Source organism: Anabrus simplex, chromosome 6 (assembly GCF_040414725.1).
Source record: "Anabrus simplex isolate iqAnaSimp1 chromosome 6, ASM4041472v1, whole genome shotgun sequence".
Taxonomy (NCBI): Eukaryota; Metazoa; Arthropoda; class Insecta; order Orthoptera; family Tettigoniidae; genus Anabrus; species Anabrus simplex.
In genome coordinates this window covers 167,508,432-167,535,815 of record NC_090270.1, presented here as the reverse complement: position 1 = coordinate 167,535,815, position 27,384 = coordinate 167,508,432, and the positions used below count along the sequence as shown (strand labels likewise).

The window sequence follows — 27,384 nt, the reverse complement described above, 5'->3', positions numbered from 1 at the left end:
TTTGTTTTTTCAAATGATATTTTGAGGCAATTTTTATTTGCAATGTTTTGAAGTTCTGATATCTGGGTTTTTGCTTCTTTTATGTCCACTGCTAGTAATGCTAAATCGTCAGCAAAACCCAGGCAATTTGTTTTGATTTTTCGACCGATCTTTATTTTGGGGGACATTTCCTAAACCATTCCCTCATTACCATTTATAGAGCACAATTAAATAATAGTGGTGAGAGCCTATCTGCCTGCCGTAGTCCAGTTTTAATTTCGAATGTCTCTGATGTTTCAGCCCTAAACTTCACTTTTGATTTGGTGTTAGTGAGAGTCAATTTTATCAAGTTTATTAATTTGGGGTGTAGTATATTATAAAGTAAAACTGGAAAAGACAAGTATATGAAATAAGATATGTGCAAAAATATCATTACTAGAGAGAATAAAATGAAAAGGAAACAAAACATCGTTGCAAGCTGTTTTATTTATAATCTGCCATTATATCAGATTAGCAGCTGCTTAAGATTGTACACAGTACTTTTATAATTAACAGGTGGGAAGTGGATTCAACATTCAACCCAGCTTCTGTCCACTGGATAACAAAGTCTACAGCTACATTTTCTAATGTCATGGATTACAAAATATTTTTATATATGAAAAGTCCAAGCATTCTGGCTTCATAAAAGGATAACTCAAAAGTATATCTTCCTACTTAAAAATCAAACAATGCATTTGAAACACTAGATTCGTACAATCTTATCATACACGTTAAACCAGATATAAATGTTGAATCCACTTGGCAACGAAATTCCCTATTCTCTTTTAGGCTTATTAAAACAGAAGCTCAAAGAGTAAATTTCATAAATACACAACAAAAAATCCTAAGATAATAGGAGAAGAAAAATAAAGTAGCATATAATTTAAAATACAAGAGAAACAAAAACATACAAAGATACACCGTTTGTGTTTCAACATGATTCGAGGTACTTGAAACTTAATTACAAATCTTCACACTAGGTGAGCTGCCGACTCCAGTTTCTCAAGGCACTCTGATTAAGTAGGGCCAGTCATTTCGTGATTAAAATAACCTACAGGAAAGAAGGTGTAACAAAGAAAATAGCAGCAGAGAAGGAGATGGTAAACAAACCTCTGCACACGTTTTATTTGTAATATTCTTGTACTACGAATTGAATAAAAATGCTCTTCACTGTCCATTTCATTTACAGGAACACTTAACTTTGCAGAAAAAAAGTATTGATACAAGGCACAAGCTTCACACCAGTCAATGTAGTGCATTTCAAAAAACTATCACAACATAACATCATTCACTCGATAGGCTTCACCTGGGCCATAACCTTGCCTTCCCAAAGGGGCAGGATCTCATTATCATCAGTTATTTCTTCTTGGATGACTTTCATGTCCAAATCTTCACATTCCGTCTTAAAGAAAAACCTGCAACAATCACAATCAAACATTTACTACATTTAGAATATTCCAAAGTAATATGCATGGGAAGAGAAAAAGAGAAGATAGATTAAAATATGAAAAAGAAATGAAAGCAATGTTAAGTAGGCCCCATGATTTAAAAACTACAGGATAGAAGGCATAAGAAGAAGGTTAGTATATAACATGTTGCCCAGAACAGGGGTTTCTGCATTCGGAGGGCTTCGGCTATGCTTGGTTCTGACGTGAGCCAGTTACCCACTGTCCAGGTTGACCAATCTCGCTAAAAGTCTATGCAGTAATACTGTATGTGAGTAGTGTGTGAGTTTCTTTAATATGTGCAAGTGAGTTGCAGTTTTGATTTTATAGTTTCATGGTGCTTTCTATGACTAGTCCTTGTGGTGAATAGCTGCTTTCTTATGTCAGTTTTATTTTGTGTTTGACCTGAATTGCCTTTCCTCTGGTTGCATATAAACATGCCTGGTACGAGGTGTACGGCTGTTGTGAGCAATAACAGCTGTGTGAAAATCAGGAAAGATCCCTCCAAAAGTAATATCAAATCCTTCAGTTCCCCAAAAAATGAGGAATTAATGAAGAAGTGGATCCAAAGATGTAAGTGTGATGGGAAGTGGAACGCAGATTTGTGCCGGGTGTGTTCCGATCATTTTTCTGATAGCGATTTGAAAGGGATCTAATGGGCGAATTGTTAGGGCTTCCTCCCAAATGTGTGCTGAGGAAGTACGGAATAACATGTTGTGAGTTACAATATTCTCCTACTGAAAGCTATTTTGAAGAAAGCAAATATGATACTGTTCCAAAATTTGCTGGTGAAACTGACACTGAAATGAAGGTTTAAGTCTTGAATTACATTGCAGGTTGGATGGCTACAAAACACGAAAGCACTCATCCACACTTAAATTCCCAAACAGACATAGGAGGAACATACGACAGTACGTATTGTTCGGTGTCCTGGGTTCGAAGTCTGTCATACGGTGGTCTTACAGAACTGACAGCTGCATGGTCACAAACTGTACGAGATATGGAAAAACGTTTCTGTTCTTATAACGGACTTACGGTCCGAAGAGGTTGGGAGTAATACAGAACCTAGTTTCTTTAATAGGTGCAAGTGATATTAAGTAGTGATCTGGTAGCCACATATGAAAATTTCTTAACAAACATGAGGAAAAAGTGGAAGCAAATGTATCAACATTATGGAGGTGAAAGTCAAGAAGATAAAGAAAAGGTAAGATTCACTTCATCATAATAGAAGTGTGTGTTCATTCTTTTGTTCGCTTGCTTGTTTATTGGTCATATTTAATGCTAAGTTTTGTTTTAACTCAGAATACTTTACTGGATTTCAGAAGCGTAGTATGACCACTAAAATCCTATTAGCAATAACCATGGTCTTGTGACACAATTAGCTCTTGTATTGTACATTAGTGTGTCTGTTATCTTCGTCTTCTTCTTCTCCTCTCACTGCCTATCCGTTTCGAATGTTGGCGATCTTGATGGCTATTTTCGTCTTGTTTGTGGCAGTGCGGAACAGTTCGGCTGATGGCATATTGCACCAGCCTCTAAGATTGTCAAGTCTTCTTCTAGGACCTCTTTTGCTGTTAATTTTCCCCTGGAGTATTTTTTGGAGTAGGTTGTATCTGTGTTGCGCATTATATGTCCCAGATACTGCAGCTATTTACAAAGTCAGTCTGAGCAGGTATAGGGGACACGAGATAACAGTTGTTTGGTTAAAACATACTGCAATCACTAAATTCCTTTGGTAAGCGAGCCCGTGATCAGAGAGCAGGTATCTGTGCGACGTCACGCTCAAATAGCCAATGACCGCAAGCCAGCCGTTGTGGGTAATCTGTTATACCTATACTGACCTTGGCTTAAGAAAGAATATTGCAGAGAGAAAGAGATGGTAAACAAACATCTACACAGGTTTGTACTATGAACTGAATAAAAATTATGTTCACTGTCCATTTCATTTACAGGAATACTTTGGAAAAAAAAAAAAAAAAAGTATTAATACAGGGCACAAGCTTACACACCAGTCAATGTAGTGCATTTCAAAAACTATCACAACATAACATCATTCACTCTAATATGGCATGGTTACAATACTTTGAGGGATGAAAAACTAACATTTTGGATGTAGAAATTGTAGATACTTAGTTATGAGTAAATACAGATCACTTCCATTGTTTGAAGCTAGTATGTTACATAAATTAAAATGCCATTAGAATAAGAGCAGAACATCTTTTACTGGCAAGTTAAAGTTACAAATATAGTCATCAACATCAATTCCCCTTTCCCAGCCAACACCGGGTGGGAGCAAATAAGGTTCCTCTCCACTTCAGCCTGTCTCTCCACCCTTCCTCTTCCAACACTGTGTTCCAATCCAGGTTAAATTGTCCTGCTGGTATGCTGTTCTACACAGAGTCCATACATTTTAAAATGGTCTCCCTCATCCTCCCTTCCCAGTCATCAATCTTTCCAGTGCTTGTCTTGAGAGTCTTTCATCCACTTGACATGTCCAAACCAATCTGCATTTTAATGTGTTCAATGTGCTTTTTACAAAATTGCATGACAAAATCAAAGATTTTATAGTGTTACATAATGAACATGTAAATGGTATTCCTAATTCATGAAGACTCAACCAAAAAAGGAATGTAATTTATAATATAGAACGAATAGCAGCAAAAATTGGATTACAAATCTCCTTTGATAAGACAGAAATGATGCTATCCTTCAAAGTGGAAACATCACCTACCACACTGACTAAAAACAAACAAATTAAGGTTGTTAATAAATTTAAATATCTTGAAAAGATTATAACTTGGAACTTAAAAGAGAAAATATCAGTTGATAATAGAATGACCAAATTAAAACAAGCACAACACATTACTTGGCCAACCTACAAGAAGAAATCTCCCTCGATAAATGCAAAATTTAAACACTACAACTCCGTTATTAAGCCTGAAGCAACCTATGCTAGTGAAATGTTATTCAATTTGAATACAAAATCAACTACAGATAAATTACAGAAAATAGATAGACAAATCATTAGAACAATTCTAAACAAAAAACACCAAGTAGATGGACAATGGCGATTATTACCTAATGAAGTTGTATACCAGGAGACTGAGTCTATAACAGATACAATGCGGAAAAGAAGAGTTGCTTTTTTCTGTCATATATCATGACTACCAGAGACTAGGATACTGAAATATTTATTTAACTACTTTTGGGAAAGTAAAACTAAAAATCACTGGTTCAAAGAACTCCAAGAAGATTTAAATGAATTAGGCTTGACAATTCAACAAATTGAAAACACCGAGCTCGATAGCTGCAGTCGCTTAAGAGCGGCCAGTATCCAGTAATCGGGAGATAGTGGGTTCGAGCCCCACTGTCGGCAGCCCTGAAGATGGTTTTCCGTGGTTTCCCATTTTCACACCAGGCAAATGCCGGAGCTGTACCTTAATTAAGGCCACGGCCACTTCCTTCCACTTCCTAGGCTTTCCCTATCCCATCGTCGCTATAAGACCTATCTGTGTCGGTGCGACGTAAAGCAAATAGCAACAACAACAAATTGAAAACAGAGAAGAGAAGAGGATCCTGAGAAATAACGACGTGAGACTTGAACTGAACACCTATACATGCAAACAGTACAACATAACTGAGGAAGAACGGGCAGCCAGATCAGAGAGAATGAAACATTTCTGGGAACAAAAGAAGAAACATCAACCAAATTTGTAACCAATATTCATAACACTTGACTGTATATAGATTGATTTCATGCTCCAATGTGGGCGTAAAATAAATAAAAATAAAAAAATAGAGATTTATCATATTTTAAAGTTTGTGATGTATAGCTTTTTAAGTTTATCTTTGTAGCTGAAGATGTCTTAGTAACGGACCAAAACTAGTCCTACTATAAATAAGATAGAATAAAATTCTACAATACAATTTACAAGTGTTGATCAGGTGGAAGTGTCCAAAATGAAGTTAAAGCTACTCAATCTATTCTGTCACAGTTTTTCATATAGTTTTTGCATATTTCGCTCTTTTTGTACCATAAAACAGGGTAACTTCGGCCACTTTTTTTGTATATTTTTAAAAATAAAATGTGAAATATTCCCTCTAATTTTCTGAAAAATATAATATAAATTCTGCCATGTTTGACTTTCATTTTTAAATATGAACATAATTTTCATTCTTATTTAGTAATGAATAATGATTATCAAAAGAGTTACCCCGTGTTTTGGGGTAACATCGGCCGCCATAAAAATAACTCAAGAAACAAAGTTTTCTTCGATGTGGTGTTACTTCGGCCATCGTGAATGTTTTTTAAAAATCTGCAAAACGCCCAGTATCAACAATCACAAACAAATTAAAATGATTTATGGCGAAACAGATGTATAGTGATCAAATTCACTTTTTCCCCAAAGAACAAACTATTTTATTTAGCCTAAGCGTACAAGCATTGTATGATATTACAAATTACATGTTGCATTGCATAAATATTTGTAATGGTACAAAAGATAATAAATAAAAGGTAGAAAAATCATAAAGCCCAATTGTATGGAGAGAAAAGGGGGTCGGGAAAGAAGCAATTTTGTAGACTGTCCTCATAATACACTGTCTTCTAAATTAGAAAATATCTGGGCTGTCATCAAGTTCTTAAATGTGTATCGTCCATGTCAATTGATATCCGTTTATTTATCACTGAAGATGGAAACTGTCTTTCCTCTCCCTGTCGAGATAAACTTCCCTGTTTATTGTTATTGTGCCTTTACTAATCTCTAAACCGTTCTTGAAGTAAACAGGATTGTAATTACGATATCTGCGGCCGCGTAATGTTTTTCTGTACGTTCTTGGCATGGCCGAAGTTACCCCTGAAGAGGACAACTTTTATCATAAAACTATTCCCTGAAAAACCTATTTGAATAAAATGCATCAAATTACGTTGATCAGTTACCAGACAAACTTACATTTTGACCCCATAAACCACTGGAATGGAGAATTGAACGGTGGAGCTAGAGAACAGTTTGTTTTCTGTTGTTACCAGACAAGACAATAGTCGGGGCTACGAAAAAAATCGATTGACTCAACAATGACCCCGCAAATGTTATTTGGACTACTGAGTGTTGATAGAGCATTCTATTGTATGTGCATTTTAGTTGTTGCAAGTGGTTCATCTTTTCCAGTATAGGAGGCAGGAGAAAATACGTGTTGCTATTTATCAGTGGCCGAAGTTACCCTGTATGGCCGAAGTTACCCCACTTTACGGTATGTCTTCACTTCTCCCTTTATCTCTCCTAATCATCCGTAGCATATTCCTCAGGAATTTCATTTTGTCTGCCTGTACTACTCTCATCTTTCTGAGTCATTGTCCAGGTTTCTGCTGCATATGTCATTATAGGAGAGGAATATCCCCTGTACATTACTTCTTCAATCTTCATTGGGACATCTTTAGTCTACATTAATCTCCGTACCTGGTGATAAAAGACACTCTTCGGTTGTATCCTTCTACTAAGTTCCATATCCAGTTTTCCATTTCCTGTCAGTTTATTTCCCAAGTATTTGAAGTGTATGACTATTTCCAGTTACCTGTCTTCAATTTTGATAGCTCCCTTTCCTTTTTTTACTTCTTCTACTCATCACTGTCTTGCTCTTCTCGACGTTGATCCTCAAACCCCATTGTTCAATTCTTCTATTCAGTACATTCTACTGTTTTTGTACCTCTTCCTCATCATCTTCCTGGATTACAGTATCGTAACATTCATTCTTTCCCATCTATAATCTTCCCTTGCTGCCTTTACAATGACATCCATCACCATTACTAACAGTAAAGGTGACCACACATTCCCTTGTTTTAGCCCACTGACAATTATAATCCATTCTGTTTTACTCACTGTTGTCTTCACACAGCTGTAATAGTTACTGCCTTTTCTATGTCTATAAAAGTCATTACCATATTGTACCAGAAATGCTGGTCCAAAACAGAGTTCCCGATGTTTAAAGTCAAGTTCCACGCCATGCGCTAACACCCAACCGGCTACAAGCATGTCAGCTGCGAGCAACGTGGAGCGTGTGACGTCACGTCCTACATCTCGGTCAACACTACATTACGTCAGCTGGGAGAACATTCTAAATGTTCTATCATTAATAACTCTTGTTTGGACTAGAGTACGATTACAGGAACAATGCCGTGTTAACCAATTTTTTGCCATCATCGTCCTTAAGTTTGAAGGAAATCCAACGAAGATTAAGAGAGATACTAAATAAAATAGAATAGCCTCAAATCTCCAGAATCTTGTATAAGAGGGGAGCATATATGCTTATCAAGTCAGTCAGATAAGTTTCACAGTCGAGACCGAACGGTCGGCTGATGGTTATACACCGCCGTGATGTGAGTTACAAGTTTGATTCTCGTCGAGTGTTTGAAAGTCTGCATGACAAGAACTTTAACTTTACGATGCTTCGTATCGGACTTAGAAATTTCAACACCGCTCGCGTGTGATAGGGAAGTTCCACTGTGAATTAAGACGTTAATTTTACATGTATTCCAAGTGATTAACTATTTAATGACCAGCTGAAGTATTATGAGAATTTGTATTTTATTTCTCTCACGAGTGCAACGTATTTTAAAGTGATTAAATATAACTCAGTGTACAAATCCAAAGGTGATAGGAATTTTTCTGACAGTAAATTTCAAACTGTTTGTCTAATTCTTTTCCAAGTGATTGACATGTTTAACTGAGTAAAACATTATGATCGAACTTAGAATTTCTCAAGTGAACAGCATTCTAAGTAGGACTTTGTCACGACTTGTGATTCCTTAAACCTGTGTTTTACGTACCAAAGACATTTCTCACATTCTTAAGATAGAACTTGTAGATCAAACCAAGGACTGTTTTTGCATTATAATATTTCTGTTTATAATCAAGTGAAGTGAACGGGACTAAATTCAGGACTTGTGTCTTACGCATGAAAGACATTATCGCGTTCTTGTACCTGTAAATAGATCAAACCAAGGACTGTTCTCGAAAAGACTATGCTTGCATTACAATATTTCTGTTTATAATCAAGTGAACGGACTAAATTCACAAGATGAAAGCTTTATTTACAATTTATTACTGAAATTACTGAAAGTGGCTGATTGCACCACAAATTCAATTCTATTTTGCAATACGAATTTGATCCCATTACACATTCAATTCGATCTGACTTCAACTATGAAATGCATTTGTGTGTTCAACTACAACATTTACTCTAAAGTTTTCAAGTGCGATCAGATTTCAGTGACATTCTGTCGTAATTAGTGATTTATTTTGAAACCATTACTACTGATAACTTTGTGCAGAAGTCAAACGAGTACATTTCGGGCATAAGTGCATTGCCGTGTTCTATTTCCACATACACAAGAGCTTCGGGACCTTCTAGAATTGAGAACTTCAAGATCTTCTAGAATTTCGAGAAATTCCAGACCTCCATTGGAAGACGATGCAGGGGTGAACGAGCAATAGCAGAACCGCAGTGTACAGTATCAGCCCAGACCAAAAAGGACACTCACAAAAGCTTCTGTACTGAGGTGATGTGGAATTTTTGACATTTATTTCATAAATAAACATTTCAATCATTTAAAATATTCCATTATACTTATTTCATGCCAACCTCTCCTCTCTGTAACATTTCAGATAGGAACTGGACACACCTTGTGTCAGTCTTATACCTAGCTAGCCGACTTGAATAATATTTCCGGTTACAATATCCTTCCCATATTCCCAGTTTTCCATGATGTCTCAGAATGAAAATGAGTTCTACTGTTGACCTTCCACTTCTGAATCTAAATTATTCCTCTTTTAACTGACCTTCCACCTGTTCTCTAATTCTTCTTTCCAATATCCTTTCCATTATCTTGGCAACATGGGAGAGGATGGTGATCCCTCAGTAGTTACTGCATATCATTTTATCTCATTTTCCAATCCTCAGGCATTTTTTCCTCTCTCCATACACACTTGAAATATTCTATAAGTCCACTGGAGTCCTGCTGGTCCTGCAGCCATGATTATTTCTATGGCTACTTCATCAAATCCCACAGCTTTTCCCACCTTCATCTCTGTCATTGTAACGTCTGAATTCCTTGTCTGTTACTACTTTTATTCCTGCTGCCTGGATACCTTCTCCACTTGTCTGGTTTCTCACGTTCTGCAATTCCCTGAAATATTATTTCTATCAATGCATTCTCTCTTCTGGTTTTGTCAGTATTCCCAATGTTCAAATGTTCCTTTACTTCCTGAGCATATGTATAAGATGCGTGTACATACTGAAATGTTTTGATTGCAGCAGTATGTACTGGTATATTGGTCAAACAGGGAGTAGTTTCAAAACTCTGTATTTGTAGCATGTAAACGCAGTCAAGCATAACAGATACTCGGCTTTGAGATTACACTTTAATGAGGCTAATCATCATTTCTCCACCATGCAACAAGATTTGGACATACTCTGTTTCAGTCAAAAAGGCCTCTTTCTTAATTCCCTAGAAGAGTACTTTATATCTTTAGACCAGTTTTCTAATCCTATTTTTAATTTAAATGAAATTTCCAAAAAGCTAATGTTCTCTTTGAGCCAATTATTCCCTTAGCATCCAAGTATTATGCTAAAAGGTCCATTACAAGTCACAGTCATACAAATGATCTCCTAACAGTTCCCCTCCTCCTCCTCCTCCTCCTCTCCTGCCTTCCACATTCCAACTTTCCCCTTTCTCTTCCCTCCCTACCTCAGCTCTCACACCCCTTCCTTCTGCTTCCTCCTCTGCTATGTCACAACAAATTCAAAGGTGCAGTTGACACTGACAGTGTGCTGGGTGCACCACTGCAACCTCGAAGGGTAAGTTTTTCTCTTTATCATTCACAGTCCTGTGATTTTCTTTTCAATTCGTCAAGTAATTTTCTTTATTTTCTCTTTTAGATATCCCCCTATTAACGCCCTTATGGACGGATGGACTTGCTTTCATAACACCGGGATATCCCTCATATTATTGTAACAAAAGAAGTGATACGGCATTGACAAACACATCAATCATTAATCAATTTTATTTTCATCAATACTGTGATATTTTCTTGCAATGCATATTTTACTATGATCCATAATGGGACTGCTAATAGACAATGATTTCTTACGACATATTTTCGTCGACACAAGTGCAGTTTTGAAATCATTTTAAGTGTCATTAATCTTGTGACCTAATAGTTTCTATTAAAATCCACTTGACCATTTATCAAATGTGTAAGGTGTGAATTTTAACACTTTGAAGACGATGTCACCCCATGTGGGGTGACGGACCCTCATACAAAATATAGTATGTCACCCCTCATGGGGTGACACGGCAGTGTGTCCAGACCTTTCAACTTTAGGCTGTCGCACGAAACTAGCGCTACCATTCGCTGTTGTATTGCATTGCTTGTTCACGTAAGGTGTTCATAAAGTGCAGTGCAGTGCCCATTCATTTCTCAGCACGCTGGGCATTGCGCAACAAACAGTGGAATTTCTCTGACATTTGTCACCCTATATGGGGTGACATACGCAACTATCAGAATTCAATTATTAATGGCAAGGAAAATAATGTGGATTGGAGTCTATTATTGCTTTATTCTTACATACTGGTTGAGATTTAGCACTCAGATGAAATTGTAAACCGGGGCTACGTGTGAATAAAAAAAATGTTTCTGCAAACCTGGGAATCTTCCCCAGTAATTGTCACTGGCTGATGATTTGGTTGAATCATTGCCCGATGCAGCACCGGAATCTTTGCTAGTGTCCTCACTACACAAACTATTGTTGAATTCTGACTCGGAAAAGGTGGCATCACATTGCAAATCCTAAATGTCAACATCTCTTGATTCAACACTCAAGCCCTTTTCAGGTTGTTCTTCTATCTCTCTATCGGTAATCATGGCTTACTCAACACAGAAACACATAACATGAATTAATTTCTTGTCAGAAAACTGTAAATTACAAGGAACTCGTTGAAAGGCGCGTAAATCAACAGCTCACAGTACAGAGCACAGTGTTCCACAACAACAAAGGTAAAAAGGCCGTCACCCCTACGTCACCCCTGTAGGGGTGACATGCGCTTTCTCTGTTGCATAGTCAACCTAATAACCATATGTCACCCCAATGGGGGGGACACAAAAATAGTAACTTTGAACATAAAATATGTCTCTGATTATCATCTACGAATGAAATTACGAACATCCGTAGCCCACAACAACCTGAAAAATGTATACGGCATTTCAGCAGTTTACCACAGAAAAAGCAAATGTACACGTCGACGCTAAAGTGTTAATGTGTACACTAGTGTATTTTGTGTGTTTGTTAAACTCAGGAGGTTTAACCCCACCCCTCCCCTTTTGTTTATGATGTCACTATGTCCTAATTCTAATTTTATGATTAATAGGTGAGGATGACCACTATGTACAGTCGAAACTAGTACTGTTTGAGAGTAAACTGTACTGATTAGGTGGCTAATAAACTAAATTAAAAAAAAAACAACTAAACCACAATGGTACTCGGACAAAAGTCCTTTTCTCCAAGCATCACACAAGTCAGCAATTCACCATCCTATCAAACAGTTTACACAGACAGTTAGTGAGACAAATAGGTCTGTAACTTCCTGCATACTTAGGATCTTTGTCAGGCTTGAGGAGAGGAATTACTATTTCCTTTCGCCACTGTGATGGAAACTCGCCCTCTATCCAGATTCGGTTGAACACTCCAAGAAGTATATCCCGATATATTTTCCTTTACACACACGCATGGGAAAATGAACTCAACGAAAATTGTACTGATGGACCATATATCAATATGTCGCTGGGATGCGTGACCAGTCTTAACCCAATGGCTGCCAAGATCCGATGTAAGCCGATGCTCTGCGAATCGTAAAACTGCCATGATCCGATGAGATCCGATGCTGTAAAGGCCGGTTTTCAAACACCGTTTATTCAGATTTAACGCAACAGATGACTCGTGTACACTTTTGGCTGATCCATGGTATCTCTAACTACAAGCACATACCATATTCTCTCCGACAAAGGGAATATAACATTCTCATTTTCTATTTCTTTGTGAGGTTGGCATGCTCTGGGCATGTCCTGTGTGCCATGAACGTTACGCAGCAAGTTTGTTTGACGCGAGGTATTGCTTTCATCGTGTTTTAGCGTATTATACTGTAAACTTGTGTAGGGTAAGATGGTAAAATATTATTTGGAACACTTGTGTTAAAAATACATTCAGGCTATGTTGTATATCTTCTAGCCATGAAAACAGTGAGACAGACAGTAACAGTGTGACATATATTAGGCCTAATAGTGCCGAATAAGAAACAGTATCTTAGTGCAGAGTTTATTTTTAATGTTGCCAAGCTGGCCACAGTAGGCTGTCTATGATAGCGTTTATGAGCGCAACATCGTTCTTTTCTAGCTGCTGTAATTTCTTCATTCCACAAAGGAACGAATTTGCATCAAGGAGTCTCAGAGAAAGATGGAATGAACTCTCACAATGGGCTGAAGTCAACAATCTTCACCTGTTTTTGATGCCAAAGATCATGGCACCTTCCGATGCTGCATGGAGTAAATATACTAATCCTGATTTGCATTTTGCCAGCTGTAATGAAAATGGCTATCCTCTGCACATCACATGAAAAGTGACTGGGAACTTCCCCATCAGCCAGCATCGACCAGTAATAGTAGAAATTGGCATCTCAATCCCAATTGTAAGATTACACCACATGCCCGGTGGAATTTTCAGAAAGCTGACTGAACTAAGTTTTCTGCTGAGCTGGATATGTCTTTTCGCTGCATCCAGCCGAAGCACCAAAACTATACACGCTTTTTAGGCGCAGTGATGTCGGCAGCCAAGAAAAGCATGCCGAGAAGGTATAGGAAAGAATACATCCCTGGTTAGAGCGCAGAGAGTGAAGTATTTTACAATGACTTCCAACAAAGTGGAGACTTACAAGTTGCTGACAAACTAATATTAAGTTTGGACGCTAACCAAAGGCAAAGATGGGCAGGAACTGTAGAAAATATAGACTTCACTCACTCCAGCAGAAGGGCATGGAGCCTCCTTAACCTGGGAGAAAACGCACCAGTTGTTAAAAACTAACCCAAGGTGACGCCTGATCAAATAGTCTCATACTCTTGCAACATCTCGAGTGCCAGCAAATACGAAACACACATGGTTCATCAGATGACAGCTTCGAGCTCTGAAATTAACGATGCCTCACAAATCAGACTACTCTCGTGCCTTCACATCTGATGAAAAAGATGCCTTACTCAAAGACCTGAAGTCCGGTAAAGCTCCTGGTTTCAATGGAGTTCACCCAGAATTCCTCGTACACATGGGTAAGAATGCCAACAGATGGCTGGCAGAGTTCTTTACAGACCTTTTAAACACTGGAGAAATCCTACCAGAATTCAAGAAGGTGAAGATAATATCTGTTCTAAAACCTTGAAAACCCGCCAATAGACCTGAAAGTTTTCGACCGCTGGCTCTTCTCAGCTGCTGTTACAAACTGTTTGAGAGGCTTATCTTTAACAGAATTAACCTCAGAATCTTAGCACACATTCCTGCAGGTCAGGCAGGTTTTAGACCAAGTCGCAATTGTTGTGATCAAGTACTATCACTCACATCATATACTGAGGCATTTATAGATCTCACTGCTGCCTTTGATACTGTCTGGAGAGAAGGTACGATGTACAAGCTCCTCAAAGTCATACCCTGTAGAACCATCGTTCAAGTTATCAACATGCTAAGTGACAGGAGATTCCAGGAGTGCTCCGGCAACAGTAAGAGCACAGAGAGAAAACTCAAGAATGGCTTACCCCAAGGATCAGTTCTGTCCCCTCTGTTGTTCAATCTATACTCTACATCTCTGCTCTTCCGAAGTCAAACTGCAGGAAATTCTGTTATGCTGATGATATTGCACTAGTCACACAACACAGAGATCTCAAGAAAACTGAGGAAATCCTAACAAGGGACCTGTCCAATCTAGAGGTCTATTTCAAAAAATGGAGACTTGGTCCTTGTGCAAGTATGCTTCCATTTAAATAACCAACACCAAATTGAACATAAGCTTCCGCAATAGAACTCTTCTTCATAACTGGTTTCCTAAATATGTAGGCATAACCTTGAATAGAACTTTATCATTCAAGCAACATCTATTGAACTTAGCTATGAAAACTCGAAACTATCTTCTTCAGAAACTGTGCAGGACAACTTGGGGATCTATTGCAAGCACTCTACAACATTCTGCCCTTGGTCTGGTTTATTTCAGTGCAAAGTACTGTTCTCCTGTATGGCTTAATATCCCATATACCTGATATGTTGATATACAGCTGAACAACAGCATGCAGCTTATTCCAGGCACAATCAGATCCACGCCAACCTATTGGCTTCCCCTGCTCACATGAATAATGCCATCTGATCTGTGCAGATCGAAGGCCCTCTTAAGAGAGTACCGTAAAATCTACGAAAACTTCAACTACCAGTACAAGAAGACATCCCTGCGCTCAATCTTCAAAGCATGAAGTCACACCATCCACCTTTGTGGTTGCTACTGACATGACCCGCAACAACTTTAACACTGTACAAATTCGGAAAGACCGCTGAGAATCGTCAACAGACTTTTCCCTTCACAACATGTTTTCTGGTGTGCAAATTATTAATGGATTTCATCTACCACGCAGGCAATGAGTCACTCTTAAAAGAGTTTGCACAGGCCATGTAAGATGCAGGGACTCACTCTACAAGTGGAACTGCAAAACATCATCAGAATGCAACTGTGGTGCCCCACGGCAAACCATCGTTCACATCGTTGGCAGCAGCAAGCTACGTGCTTGCTCGGATAGCTGGGCTGATTTCTTTATACTATCAGGGACAGTGTTAGAATGGATGGAAGGGCTGGATATCCAGATATGAAATTGTTTTCTTGTTATTGTAATACATTCAATTGTATATATGTAGATTTTATGCCATTCGCTAAATAAATAAATAAATAAATAAATAATGTTAATTAAGGTCAAGCTAATCAACAGGCAGCAGATTTTAAAGTAATTACATATTTTGATTGTGCAAGTTTTAACACAATTAACAACGTTTATTATTCCTATTCTGTATCCCAAAACGTTAAAACCTAATCTTATTTCACATAAAAATACCTATCTTCATAAAAGTTTTATGTAAATACATATTTTAAGAAAATCCATAATGAGCACATAAATTAGCAATATTTGTTACTCAATAAAATTTAAAATGCTTCTGTGTTTTAAAATGGTGCTCATATTCTCATTTTAGGATTACAGTATTATTTTTAACAGTGTATATTACATCATATTTCTGAATGGTGTGGCTATTTATGGACTTATGCTATTGAAAATAAATAAATTAAGCCCATAAATAGCTACTCTCGGCTTCGCAGGTACAGGGACTGTTAAGGTCAAATAACAAAATTTGTTCTGTAAAAACAGAGGCTTTAAAAAAATTGGCTAAGTTGTTTAAGTATTGGAATGTGCTCATGTTGGTAAAATTGAACATCAGTGTTGGTAACATTCCTCTCTTTAACTAAGCACATCGACATCCTGCAATGTGGGGCGATTGTATTGAGTACGAACTGGTGGAATTTTTTCAAAGATGATACGCTGTTTATGCTATATTGAAACAAAACATTGTTTCTGTAAATACCATAATATCTACTCGGGCACATAAAAAATTAAACTAAAAATTATTTTTTGAATGTTGATTTGCGTTGCACTAACACAGATAGGTCTTATGGAGATGATGGGATCGGAAAGGGCTAGGAGTGGGAAGGAAGCGGCCGTGGCCTTAATTAAGGTACAGCCCCAGCATTTGTCTGGTGTAAAAATCGGAAACCATGGAAAACCATTTTCAGGGCAGCCAACAGCGGGGCTCGAACCCACCATCTCCCGAATACTGATACTGACTGCACTTAAGCGACTGCAGCTATCGAGCTCGCTAAATATTAAATTAAAAATTAAATACACTGTGCTGTACTTTTCCACACACAGATATCAAATTTACCTAAAGGAGCACATTTGGTAGCACCATATTTTAATACAAAACTTTATACTTATTTACCTCTTGAACACTAGTGATATTTAAGGCAGAATATTTTTACATTTTTATCAAATATTTTTTAGTTTTTAGCACTTAAAAATCTGCTCTCTACTAATCAATATCTGTATTTATTACAAGTATTGATACAAGTTAATGTTAATTAAGGTCAACCTAATCAATACCTGTATTGGTTACAAGTACTGAAGTACTGATACAAGTTAATGTTAATTAAGGTCAACCTAATCAATACTTGTATTGATTACAAGTACCGATTAGGTTGACCTTAATTAATATTTTATTTTGTTACTGATAACTGTCAATATTTGCTGGGCTGGGTGGCTCAAACAGTTGAGGCGCTGGCCTTCTGACACAAGCTTGGCAGGTTCGATCCTTGCTCAGTCTGGTAGTATTTGAAGGTGCTCAAATAAGTCAGCCTTGAGTCGGAAATTTACTGACACGTAAAAGAACTCCGGCAGGACTAAATTCCAGCACCTCAGCATTTCCGAAAACTGTATAAGTAGTTAGTGGGATGTAAACATTATTATTATTATTATTATTATTAACTGTCAATACAGATCACAATGAAATTTGTAATGATTAATTCACTGCTAGCTGATAAACATGACCACTCACAATTGTGCTGAAGTAGTACTACCTAGTGAGAAAATATTCTAAATTTTAATGAACAATGCAATTGAAGGTTCTGATATTGCCCATGTGGATGACGGCGATGATAACTTCCTTCCTAAAAATATTGTATTAAAGGGTGAAGGAATAAGTGATAGTGACAAAGAAAAATTATAACCATCACCTGCAAACAGGCAAAAATACTTGTATCATGCACAGTTTGTGGAATATACTGTAACTAACCAGGAATTCCTCCCTCAACCCAGGTACAAAACTGGGCTGATGTAACTGTAAAAGGAATGCTTTTTTTTGGAAAGGAATTATTTTAATGGGTAATGCAAACAAACATTACATGGATGAATAAGAATACATCCAACCACACTCCTATGACTGTAACAAAATGCTGTGTCTAGCAGCGTATTTTGAAGAATAACACATAAAAAACATTGTGCGTTTTTTATTTTTACTTGTACTAAGTGCCCCATATGGTAATTTATAATGGGCTTATTTATGTGTGTGCAACACCTTGAGTTGTGGGGTATGTCAGTGCTTCCAAAACCTGACTCTCAAAGGGTTAGTAAAGAAACTGCAGAGCAGCCTCCTTTGCTCATTTTGCATTTAGGATGATGGAAAAAAATACAGGCAGGTTATCAAGGTGAAAATTCCACCTCATGGTCATCAGGGATGCAGCAGTGCTAATCATGTCCCCCACAACAGAAGATACATATTGCTGGAAAAACACAGCACTTCCCAGTTAACTTGCTATATTTGCTTATCGACAGGTGGACGAGCCCAGTCTACCAGTGATACATGCATCTGTAGATGGTGAGCGAGAACTTAATTCTTTCCTTCTGGTCAATCTCAAAGGCCAAGTCTATCTCTGGCATGTTCTGACATCTGTTGGAATTGTACACACAAGTTAATAACAGAGCCTTTTGTAGACTTCTGTCATCTATGGCAGGAGTTCATCTGTGATGTAAACAAACATGGCGGAACAATGACACAGCTCTTCACTATTTATTGTGATATCCGAGCAGAAATCTGTCACCAAATTTGTTAAAATTCAAACTTTTCTACTTGTAAATGAGTTAACTCAGCACTTAAAAGGTTAAGATTTAAAAGAAAAATATGTGTCTACAGATTAGGAAGACAATTTGTATCTTTCATTACATACTATATGTTTAGTGATGCCAATACAAAACCAATATGAAACTTCTAGTATGTAATTTATCAGCCGACCGGGCAATTAATAATAAAAAAGCCAATAAGTACTTAAACCTTAGAACTAAAATTTCCCAAGATCAGTAAGGACATAGCTTCTTTTTTAAACAATGCCTTCTAGAAGATCTTACCCAAAATTTCTTAGGTCAAACCAGAAAAAAGTTTTAAGATCATTTCAGGAAAGAAAAGATCAGAAACAAACTAATTCAATCTGGATTTAAAATGAAATCAAGTTTTTATACAGTAAAAGATTGTTTCTAAATGTGCAGTTATATGACATTGCTGACACCGATGGAATGGGGTTCTTTTCTGAAATACATCCTTCAGAAGTTGGAAAGAGTTCTAGTTATTAACCAGACCACTTTACTAGCGAATATCACACAGTCCAAATATGATAATAGATCTAATATCTCCGATAATGAAAAGTTTCCACGTGGCATTGAAACTGATCACGTCTTCAATCCGTCAGTCAAAAACCTCACAGATGTTGATCTTAGCAAAGAAGACCTTACTATTTTAAATAAGGTCTTAAGCATAATTGGCCCACAGTTTTAAAATCGGATGATCTGCTTACCACCTATAGCCAAAACCGAACACGCCATTTCTTAATTACCCACAGATGAGCAAGAGGAGATTACATTTTAAGTATGGGAAAAACTACAAAATCCGCACATTAAATCGGACACTATAAAGGGACACAGGACTCTAAAAAACAAGTTTTCGATCTTATATGCAAAATTAAAGAAAATGATACAATTATCACAAAAGTGGGTAAAGGAAATACGACCGTGTTGATGTCTAGGGAGGACTATGTGTCAAAAACAGAACTTTTCTTTGCCAATAGCAGCTTCTCCAAGATAAAAAAAGATTCTACAAGTAAAATTCAGAAGAATCTAGAAGATGATCTTAAAGAATATTAAAAAATCAAAAAATCAAATCAAAATCTCTTTATTTGCAAATCAGGTGTCTACCTCGGTGGCAAATGGTACACTAAAATACATTATTGTCAAGCACTAAATATTAAATTAACAAGAGAAGAAAATTTTCCTATAATACAATATTATACAGTTTACGCTAACAATGTTTTCTATTAAACACACAGCTCATCCTTAATAAATTTATATTGTTTACAAAATTCTACTTATAATATCTCCTGTACTACTTACAAATATAGTCAACTGATATACAGTATGTGGAATTACTTCAAATGATACTGTACAACTGGTATAAGATTAATATTTACATTGCATTTATTTATTTACTAATTTTTAAAAAAAATTTTTTTTTACCGTTCTGGATCCTAAGTAGCATAACGACCTGCTGCGTCTTAACCAGAGCCCCTTTTGCCACCACTTTTCAGAGTTCCTGAAGGGCCTTCACAGCTACCGTAGTGGTCCCAGGGCCCTCGAAGTCCCCACTGTACTTCACCCCTACAGGCAGTCTCCTACTTTGGCTGTCCAAACTCCTTAGACCAGGGGATGGAATTAATTTATTCACACACATTTTTTTAAATTTACAATAACCTGTACTGGTCGAATGCCCTCTAACACGTCATTTATTTTCTCTGTTGCTGTTTATTCTCTTCTTGAATATCTATACAGATTTTGGAAAAGGATCAAACACTACCCCGGGTAAACTGTACCACTCCTTCACACCCTTCCCAATGAATGAAAATTTACCCCTATCGCTTCTGCTAAAATTCCTTCTAATTTTATATTTGTGGTCAGTCCTCCCGATATATTTATTTTCCAACTGAAGCCTCTCACGGATATCTTCCCATGCTTCTTCTCCTGTATAGGCTCTATATAATCCTATAAGTCTAGTTTTCTCCATTCTCTTACTTAAAGTTTACCGGGCGAGTTGGCTGTGCGCGTAGAGGCGCGCGGTTGTGAGCTTGCATCCGGGAGATAGTAGGTTCGAATCCCACTATCGGCAGCCCTGAAGATGGTTTTCCGTGGTTTCCCATTTTCACACCAGGCAAATGCTGGGGCTGTACCTTAATTAAGGCCACGGCCGCTTCCTTCCAACTCCTAGGCCTTTCCTATCCCATCGTCGCCATAAGACCTATCTGTGTCGGTGCGACGTAAAGCCCCTAGCAAGAAGAAAAGCTTACTTAAAGTTTCCCACCCAAGTTCCTTTAACATTTCTGATACACTACTCTTTCTCCTGAAATCCCCTGTTACAAATCTTGCTGCTTTCCTCTGCACACTATCTATTTCTTTTATTAGGTATTCTTGGTGAGGATCCCAAACACTGTTTGCATATTCCAATAATGGACGAACCATACTCAAGTAACTTTTTTCTTTTAATTCTTTGTTGCATCCTTTAAATAGCATCATTATGACATGTAACAATCTGTATGCTTTCCCAACAAAGTCATCAACATGACCCTTCCAGTGCAAATTACTTTCAAATCTCACACCTAAGTATTTGCACTTGCCATCTTTTGGGATAACTACCTCATCCAAAGTATATTCAAATTCAGTTTTAAAGCTCCTGTTTGTAAAAGTTGCCTCCATTAACCTTCATATTATTTTCTTCAACCCATTGTTGGATACTTTCGAGGTCCCTTTGTAATTCTGAACAATCCTCAATGTTGTTTATTTCCCTATAAACAATTATGTCATCTGCATTCAATCTTATTTTTGATGTTATATTGTTCCCTAAATCATTTGCGTATATTAAGAAAAGTAACGGACCGATTATACTACCCTGTGCAATTCCCTTCCAAACTTTCTCTTCCTGAGATACATTATTTCCTACTTTGACTTTCTGCCTTGAATTTAGAAATGTTCTTATCCAACGTGTAACCATAACGTCCAATCCTATTCCCTCCAATTTCTTTAATAATATTCCATGTTCCACTCTATCAAAGGCTTTGAAAAGATCTATGGCTATGCAATCTAACTGACCTCCTGAATACAATTGATCTGATATGTCCTGCTGAAATCCCACCAGTTGTGCCTCACAAGAAAATTTCTTTCTAAATCCATACTGGCTCCTCATGAACCAATTTTTATCATCACATATCCCTCTGATGTACTTTGATATTAAACTCTCCAGTATTTTACAAACTATACTGGTCAGGCTGATTTGTCTGTAGTTCTCTGGTTTCCTTTTATCACCCTTTCCTTTATAAATTGGTATTATTATAGATTCCTTCCATTCCTTTGGTATTACACTATTATTTATGACATAGTCAAAGAGAAATTTTAAATAAGGCACTATGTACCACCCCATTGTCTTTATCACCTCCCCAGTAATTCGATCACTTCCTGCTGCTTTTCCTTGCTGAAGCAGTTGGATTTCTCTGAAAATATCTTCATTTGTGAATGAGAAGCTTCTTGTTTCCCTCTGTCTCTCTCCCTCTCTATCTTCTGTTTCGGTTTCCAACTCTTGACAATCATCTACTGAATCTCTAAATTCCCTACTAAATAGATTTGCTTTCTCAGTATCTGTTAAATAGTGTTCACCCCCCTTCTCCCACCATTGTAGGAATTTGGATTCCTTTTCCTTTTTGATTCTCGATATATGAGTACAGCTTTTTCCATTTCCCTTTGTGGTCATTACCCTCTTGAAGTATGCCATTTATATAATTCTCTTTTGCTTCCTTTTTCTCTCTATTCAGTTCCCTCATTAGCTGTTTTCTAGTTTCTCTACTCTCCCTACCCTCTTTGATTTTCCTGTTTACTATTCTACATTTTCTTTTTAATTTTCTTATTTCCCTTGTATAATAAACAGGGTCTGAGGTCATTTTACCCTTCTTAACAGATACAAATCTCTTCTCTCCTTCCCAAATGATTCCTTTAAATTTAGCCCAAAGTGTATCCACGTTACTCCCTTCACTTATCCAACAACTGAATTGTGATTTAAGGTAAGTCCCAAATTCATCAACCTTAGTTTTTCTGTACAATTTCTTGTCTTGTGTAACCCTCTTATTAAGCCTTTTTGGTACGAGTCCTACATCCATTATTACAGCCTTATGGTCTCCTATTCCTTCAATTACCTCAGTTTTATCAACAATTTCCCATGGTTTAACCAAGAATACATCTAGTAAGTTATTGAGACGAGTCGGTTCTTGTACTACTTGTGTAAATCCTCCCTCCCAAATTAACTTATTTGCCAGTTTCTGTTCATGGGCTTCACTTGCAGCTCCATTCCATTCAACTTCAGGCAAATTTAGATCTCCCCCAATTATTACCATATCATTATTGTTTCTATGAGTATAATCTATTATTTTCTCAAAGATTTCCATGTCTCTTTCCTCTCTTCCAGGCCTGTATGTTCCTATAATTCCCACCTCCTTCATATTATCACAAACTAATTTTATCCCTAATATTTCATCCCTTTCATCAGTTAACCATTCATGTGAACAGTAAGTTTCCTTCACCAGAATAAACACCCCCCCCCCCCTACCTTTTTATCTCCTCGGTCTCTACGATAGACTGTGTACCCTTCTGGAAATACTTCTCTATTACCCACCCCTTCTTTCAACCACGATTGCACTCCTATCACCACATCAGTCTCATGAGATTCCATCAATGTACCGAATTTTAATTGTATATTTACTACACTTTGACAGTTTACCAAGAGCAATCTCAGACCCCCTTCCTCCCTAAAACATGACTGTTGCAATTTGGTAACTTGAAATTCCTTACTATCCTGAGTTTCTTTTTCTAGTTGACTGAGCCAGCTTAAAGTACAGCTGGCTCTTTCTACTAGTTTTCCTGGTCAGTATTATAACTCAAGGGAGTTGCCTGTTTTACAGTACATATCTTAAGATTAATAAAATCTAGAACAATGTTTGCTATCTTTTGTTTACCTGAATTGTTTAGATGGAGGCCATGTTTTGTATAACAGTATCTCTCAAAACTGCTGCATTCAATAACCTGAGTATTCCGAAAATGTTTACAAATTTTAACAATATCTGTATTGACCTTGTCCACTTCAATGTTCACACACGAGTCTCTACTCAAATCATGCCTGTGGGGCACGTTCACTACAAAGACGTTAGTGTGGGTCAGCTTCCCTAGTGTATGTTTAAGTTGTGATCTTACATTCTTGGCGTCGTCGTGAGCTACGTCGTTCGTCCCACCGATGTTAAGCACTGCATCGCCGCTCCCGAAGTTCCTAGTTGCTGTTTCTACGTTTGCCAGAACACTGCTGATAGAAGCTCCTGAATATATTTCTCCGGTTGCTGCTATATTCTCGTCGTTAATCACTCCCACAATTCCCCTTCCTTCGCTATCACCAAACACAGCTACCTTCGCTGATTTAGGCCTAACTGGGTCTTGAATCTGAATTCTAGGCCTAAATTTTAAACTCGGCACGGCAACGGCAGCGGATAGCGATGATTTGGTTTCACGCGCGCGATCACTTTCTTCCAGAATTATATTATTTAGGGCAGAAAACCTATTTCTGATGTTTATTTCCGGAAATTCAGTTGTAGATTTCTTCTTAGCCGGCCATCCACGAACTACTTGACACCACGTGCTCGAGTTGGTTACTTGTACCGGTATATCACTTGAAGAATGGTCAGTCCCAAATTCTAGCAATCGCAGTCTTTCTTTTAATTCTTGATTTTCAACTTTAAGAGTCTCATTGTCCTTCTTTAGAATGTTTATAATTTCTAATGCACTTTTATATTCCTCATCGACTGTTTTCGGTGCTTTGTCAACGCTGTCCCCAACAACATTCCGAACACACTGCTTATTTTTCCTTTAGACGAACGTGAAATCAGCAAATGGGTTACTATAAATCCTAAACTCCCAACTGCCAGAGCATTATCTAAAATCCACAAGGAAAAGGTCCCCATCAGCCCATTGTTAACTTTAAGCACAGCCCTACATATAAAGTATCTCAGTTTGTACAATCTTTTCTTAAAATTGCATTTTGTCTTCACAAATAGAACCACAGTTAGAAATTCTATTGAATTCTTTAAAATAGCAAAAGATTTAGAAATTAAACCCCATTGCACATTGCATTCCTATGAGATTTCTAATATGTACTCCACAAGACAGTTGCAATAATAAAATAATGAAAAATCTAAATAGTCATAGTTGTTTTACAAAATAAACTATTTCACATTCAACAATACAATTTATCAGCAGAAGGGCCTCCCAATTCGCTCTCCTGCCTGTGACTTTTAGTGAAGATCAATACTGATAACCTAAAAAATATATATATATATATATATAAAAATCATTAATAATATACAAAGTATCTGTTTGGATGAGATATGTTAAAATCGACCAACAAATAAGTAACGGTTCAATATTATTAGAATAATAAAATTATATAGACCCCCATATTAAATTTACCACTGAAACTGAAATAAATAAATCTCACCTACCTAAATTTGACTATCACAAGGGACACTACGCATCTCCCCTTTAACATCTACAGGAAACCCATGCAGACCTCCAACTCCTATCAGACAAACAAGGCTGCAGACCAACTTGAGAAATTCCAACGGGGCCAGCGGGGAGTAAGTTATCACCTAACTAACACTCTCTTTTTAGGATCAATTTTTTTGTCTTTCATATTCTAATTCGGATTTTCTTTCTTTAGTTTTTTAGGCATTACATGTCTTTCAAGTGTTATATGAGGTTATCCATTTGCAAGATTTTAAAGGTTAAAAAGTTCAATGGTCTCCTTCTGAAGCCCACTACAATATAAAATGGACTGATCCACACTATAGAAGGATGTTTACCTCTAATTTGAATGTTTCTTATGCACACTTTGTTACATGAGACTTTGTTGCCTGTGTTAGCTGGAAAATTTATAATGTCCAATAATGGACCATTATATTGGTATTATAAATTTACTCATACAGGACAAATATTTCATGTTCCCTATGGGAATCAACATCTTTATCATTGGTTTCCCAATACGTCAAGACTGTGTATTAACATATCAATGAACAATTTTAAGACTACCATGACTGGTTTGCCAGGCAAAAAAAAAATGTGATGTTTTTATGACTCGATACATGAACTTTCTATTTCATGAATTTTAATTTGGTGGTTCATTCCACAATTTTATTTACCCTATGAATATTTTAATTCCCACTGTTCTCTAATTAAAATGTAACAATGATTTAGTACTTATGTTACATAACTGAGGATGTCCACTAGGTGAATGAAACATGTATTTATAATTTCTATCAGGTGATTTATTTTATCTGATTAAATAGTGTATTTAATTGGTGGATCCTCAACAATTGTATATACAAGGAAACTTCGTTAATGGCTTCCTCATTAACAAGTTTTCCCGCTTAGCACGGCATAAATTTGAAGACCCGATTCTCATCGTATATAAATCAATATAAAAGAATACCTCGCTTATCGCATCATGAATTTTTGCTATTACTGCTTAGTACAATCACATTTTTCCTAGACCTGAAAATGTTACTGTATTTGTCATCTCTCCAAAAGAAACGTGATTTCCAACTTGTGTAAGAGCCATTGCCACAGTTGCGAGATTACAGAAAAAGGCCTTCCTAAACTTCAAAGGATAAGTTGCACTTTCGGGGAGCAAGCTGTTAGCCTCAGGATTGTTCAGTTTTGCTTGCTGGTTAGCAGCAAGATGGTGAATAGCAGAGTGAGCCTGTTTGTGGTTGTATATCACATTCCATTCAGAAGGTAGAAATGTATTTTGTGTTCCAGTGACGTGTAGCTAATACAGTATTTGTCATGTGATACGGTAGCCTATATCTGGATTTGAAACATAATCGTGTGAAATTGACTAACGTGGTGTATATTTGTCTTGCGATAGCCTAGTTATAGATATGGAAAATGTTGTGAAATCCTTAATAATGAAGACAAAATTAAAATCTGTCAGAAAGTGGCCTGGCATAAGTGCGCAGAGGTCGTGAACGTTGAAACTCGCACCTTCTAGTTTTGGCTTGATCACTCAAGTTGCTCGAAGTTTTGTTCGATTCAAAATGACGGCCAAAGTCATTCCTCGCAGTTGCACATGGTCAAGTGTAACCTCCAATTCATCATCTAAGAGTGTGACCAGAAAGTAATTAATAACCCACTGCTCCAAAATAAAAGGCTTCTACTAACATTTGATTTAGAAAGGGAGTGATCTGCATTCGATATTTTTGTTGGACCTGTGCACATGTTTTCATATTTATTGCCTAGTATTTTTCACACCTTTCAGTGTGCCGGCACTTGTTATTTTATAATCCCCAGTTGAAAAGGTTTTCATATTTGTTTTTTTTGTGTTTTTCACACCTTTTAATACCACGACCTAAAATGTCTTCATGTTGGAAAAAATCGTATCTAGTGTTTCCATATCCCTGTTGGATAGTCTTTATTCGTATATTCATTAGTACGTTTTCTTGCTTAAAATGTTCTTTTTTTCTTGTCCCCTGCCGAAACGTCTTAATGAGGTTTTACTGTATATTTTTAGATATCTTTCAGTTACCATAATAGTCCTTTCACAGCATAATGAAAATATCCTTCAGGAATGCTTTCAATAAACTCACTTAGTCTGCATTGTTGAATGGATAAAGAAGAACTGTAAGCACAGCTAGTATCTAACTAGTGCACACTGTTATTCCTTGTTTTATTTCGATATGCAATACTTCAGTAATTCCGGCCACATTATATATTTATAAGAATTTTGACAGTCAGTTGTAACATTTGTCAGGTCAGTCCAAGAAACAAGTATATTTACCATATTTATAAACAATCAACTTACCTATAGCTGCCTTTCTTGGGTAAATATTCCTTGAACTGACGGAGTGTGACAGGACGACCAGGAATCTTAGTCCGATATGGAAACTGCTCATCACAAAAAGAAAAAACTACTGTAGTAAATTCAGACCCTTCCCCTGAGACAGTAGGCCCTGCAGGCAAAGAATTTCGTCCACTGCGCGCACTTTTTCTTAATGTTGACTGACCAGAAATAGGCACCTCGAATGAGCTGTGTAATGCAGTGATCTTGGAAGAGGTACTAAACCTGA

At 37.1% G+C, this 27,384-nt stretch overlaps 1 protein-coding gene across 3 annotated transcripts in view; it reads right to left on the bottom strand.

Annotated features, from left to right (window-relative positions):
- Nucleotides 1-448: 448 nt before the first annotated feature.
- Axn (protein axin) overlaps nucleotides 449-27,384 on the bottom strand; it is a 293,900-nt gene continuing 266,964 nt past the window's right edge. For all 3 annotated transcript variants that reach the window (XM_067150025.2, XM_067150027.2, XM_067150026.2), the window contains 2 exons: nucleotides 27,120-27,380; nucleotides 449-1,433 (listed from right to left, as the gene is read on the bottom strand). In XM_067150025.2, the coding sequence (XP_067006126.1) occupies nucleotides 1,307-1,433; nucleotides 27,120-27,380 (388 nt within the window). In that variant the 3' untranslated portion in view covers nucleotides 449-1,306. The remainder of the gene's footprint in view (nucleotides 1,434-27,119; nucleotides 27,381-27,384) is intronic.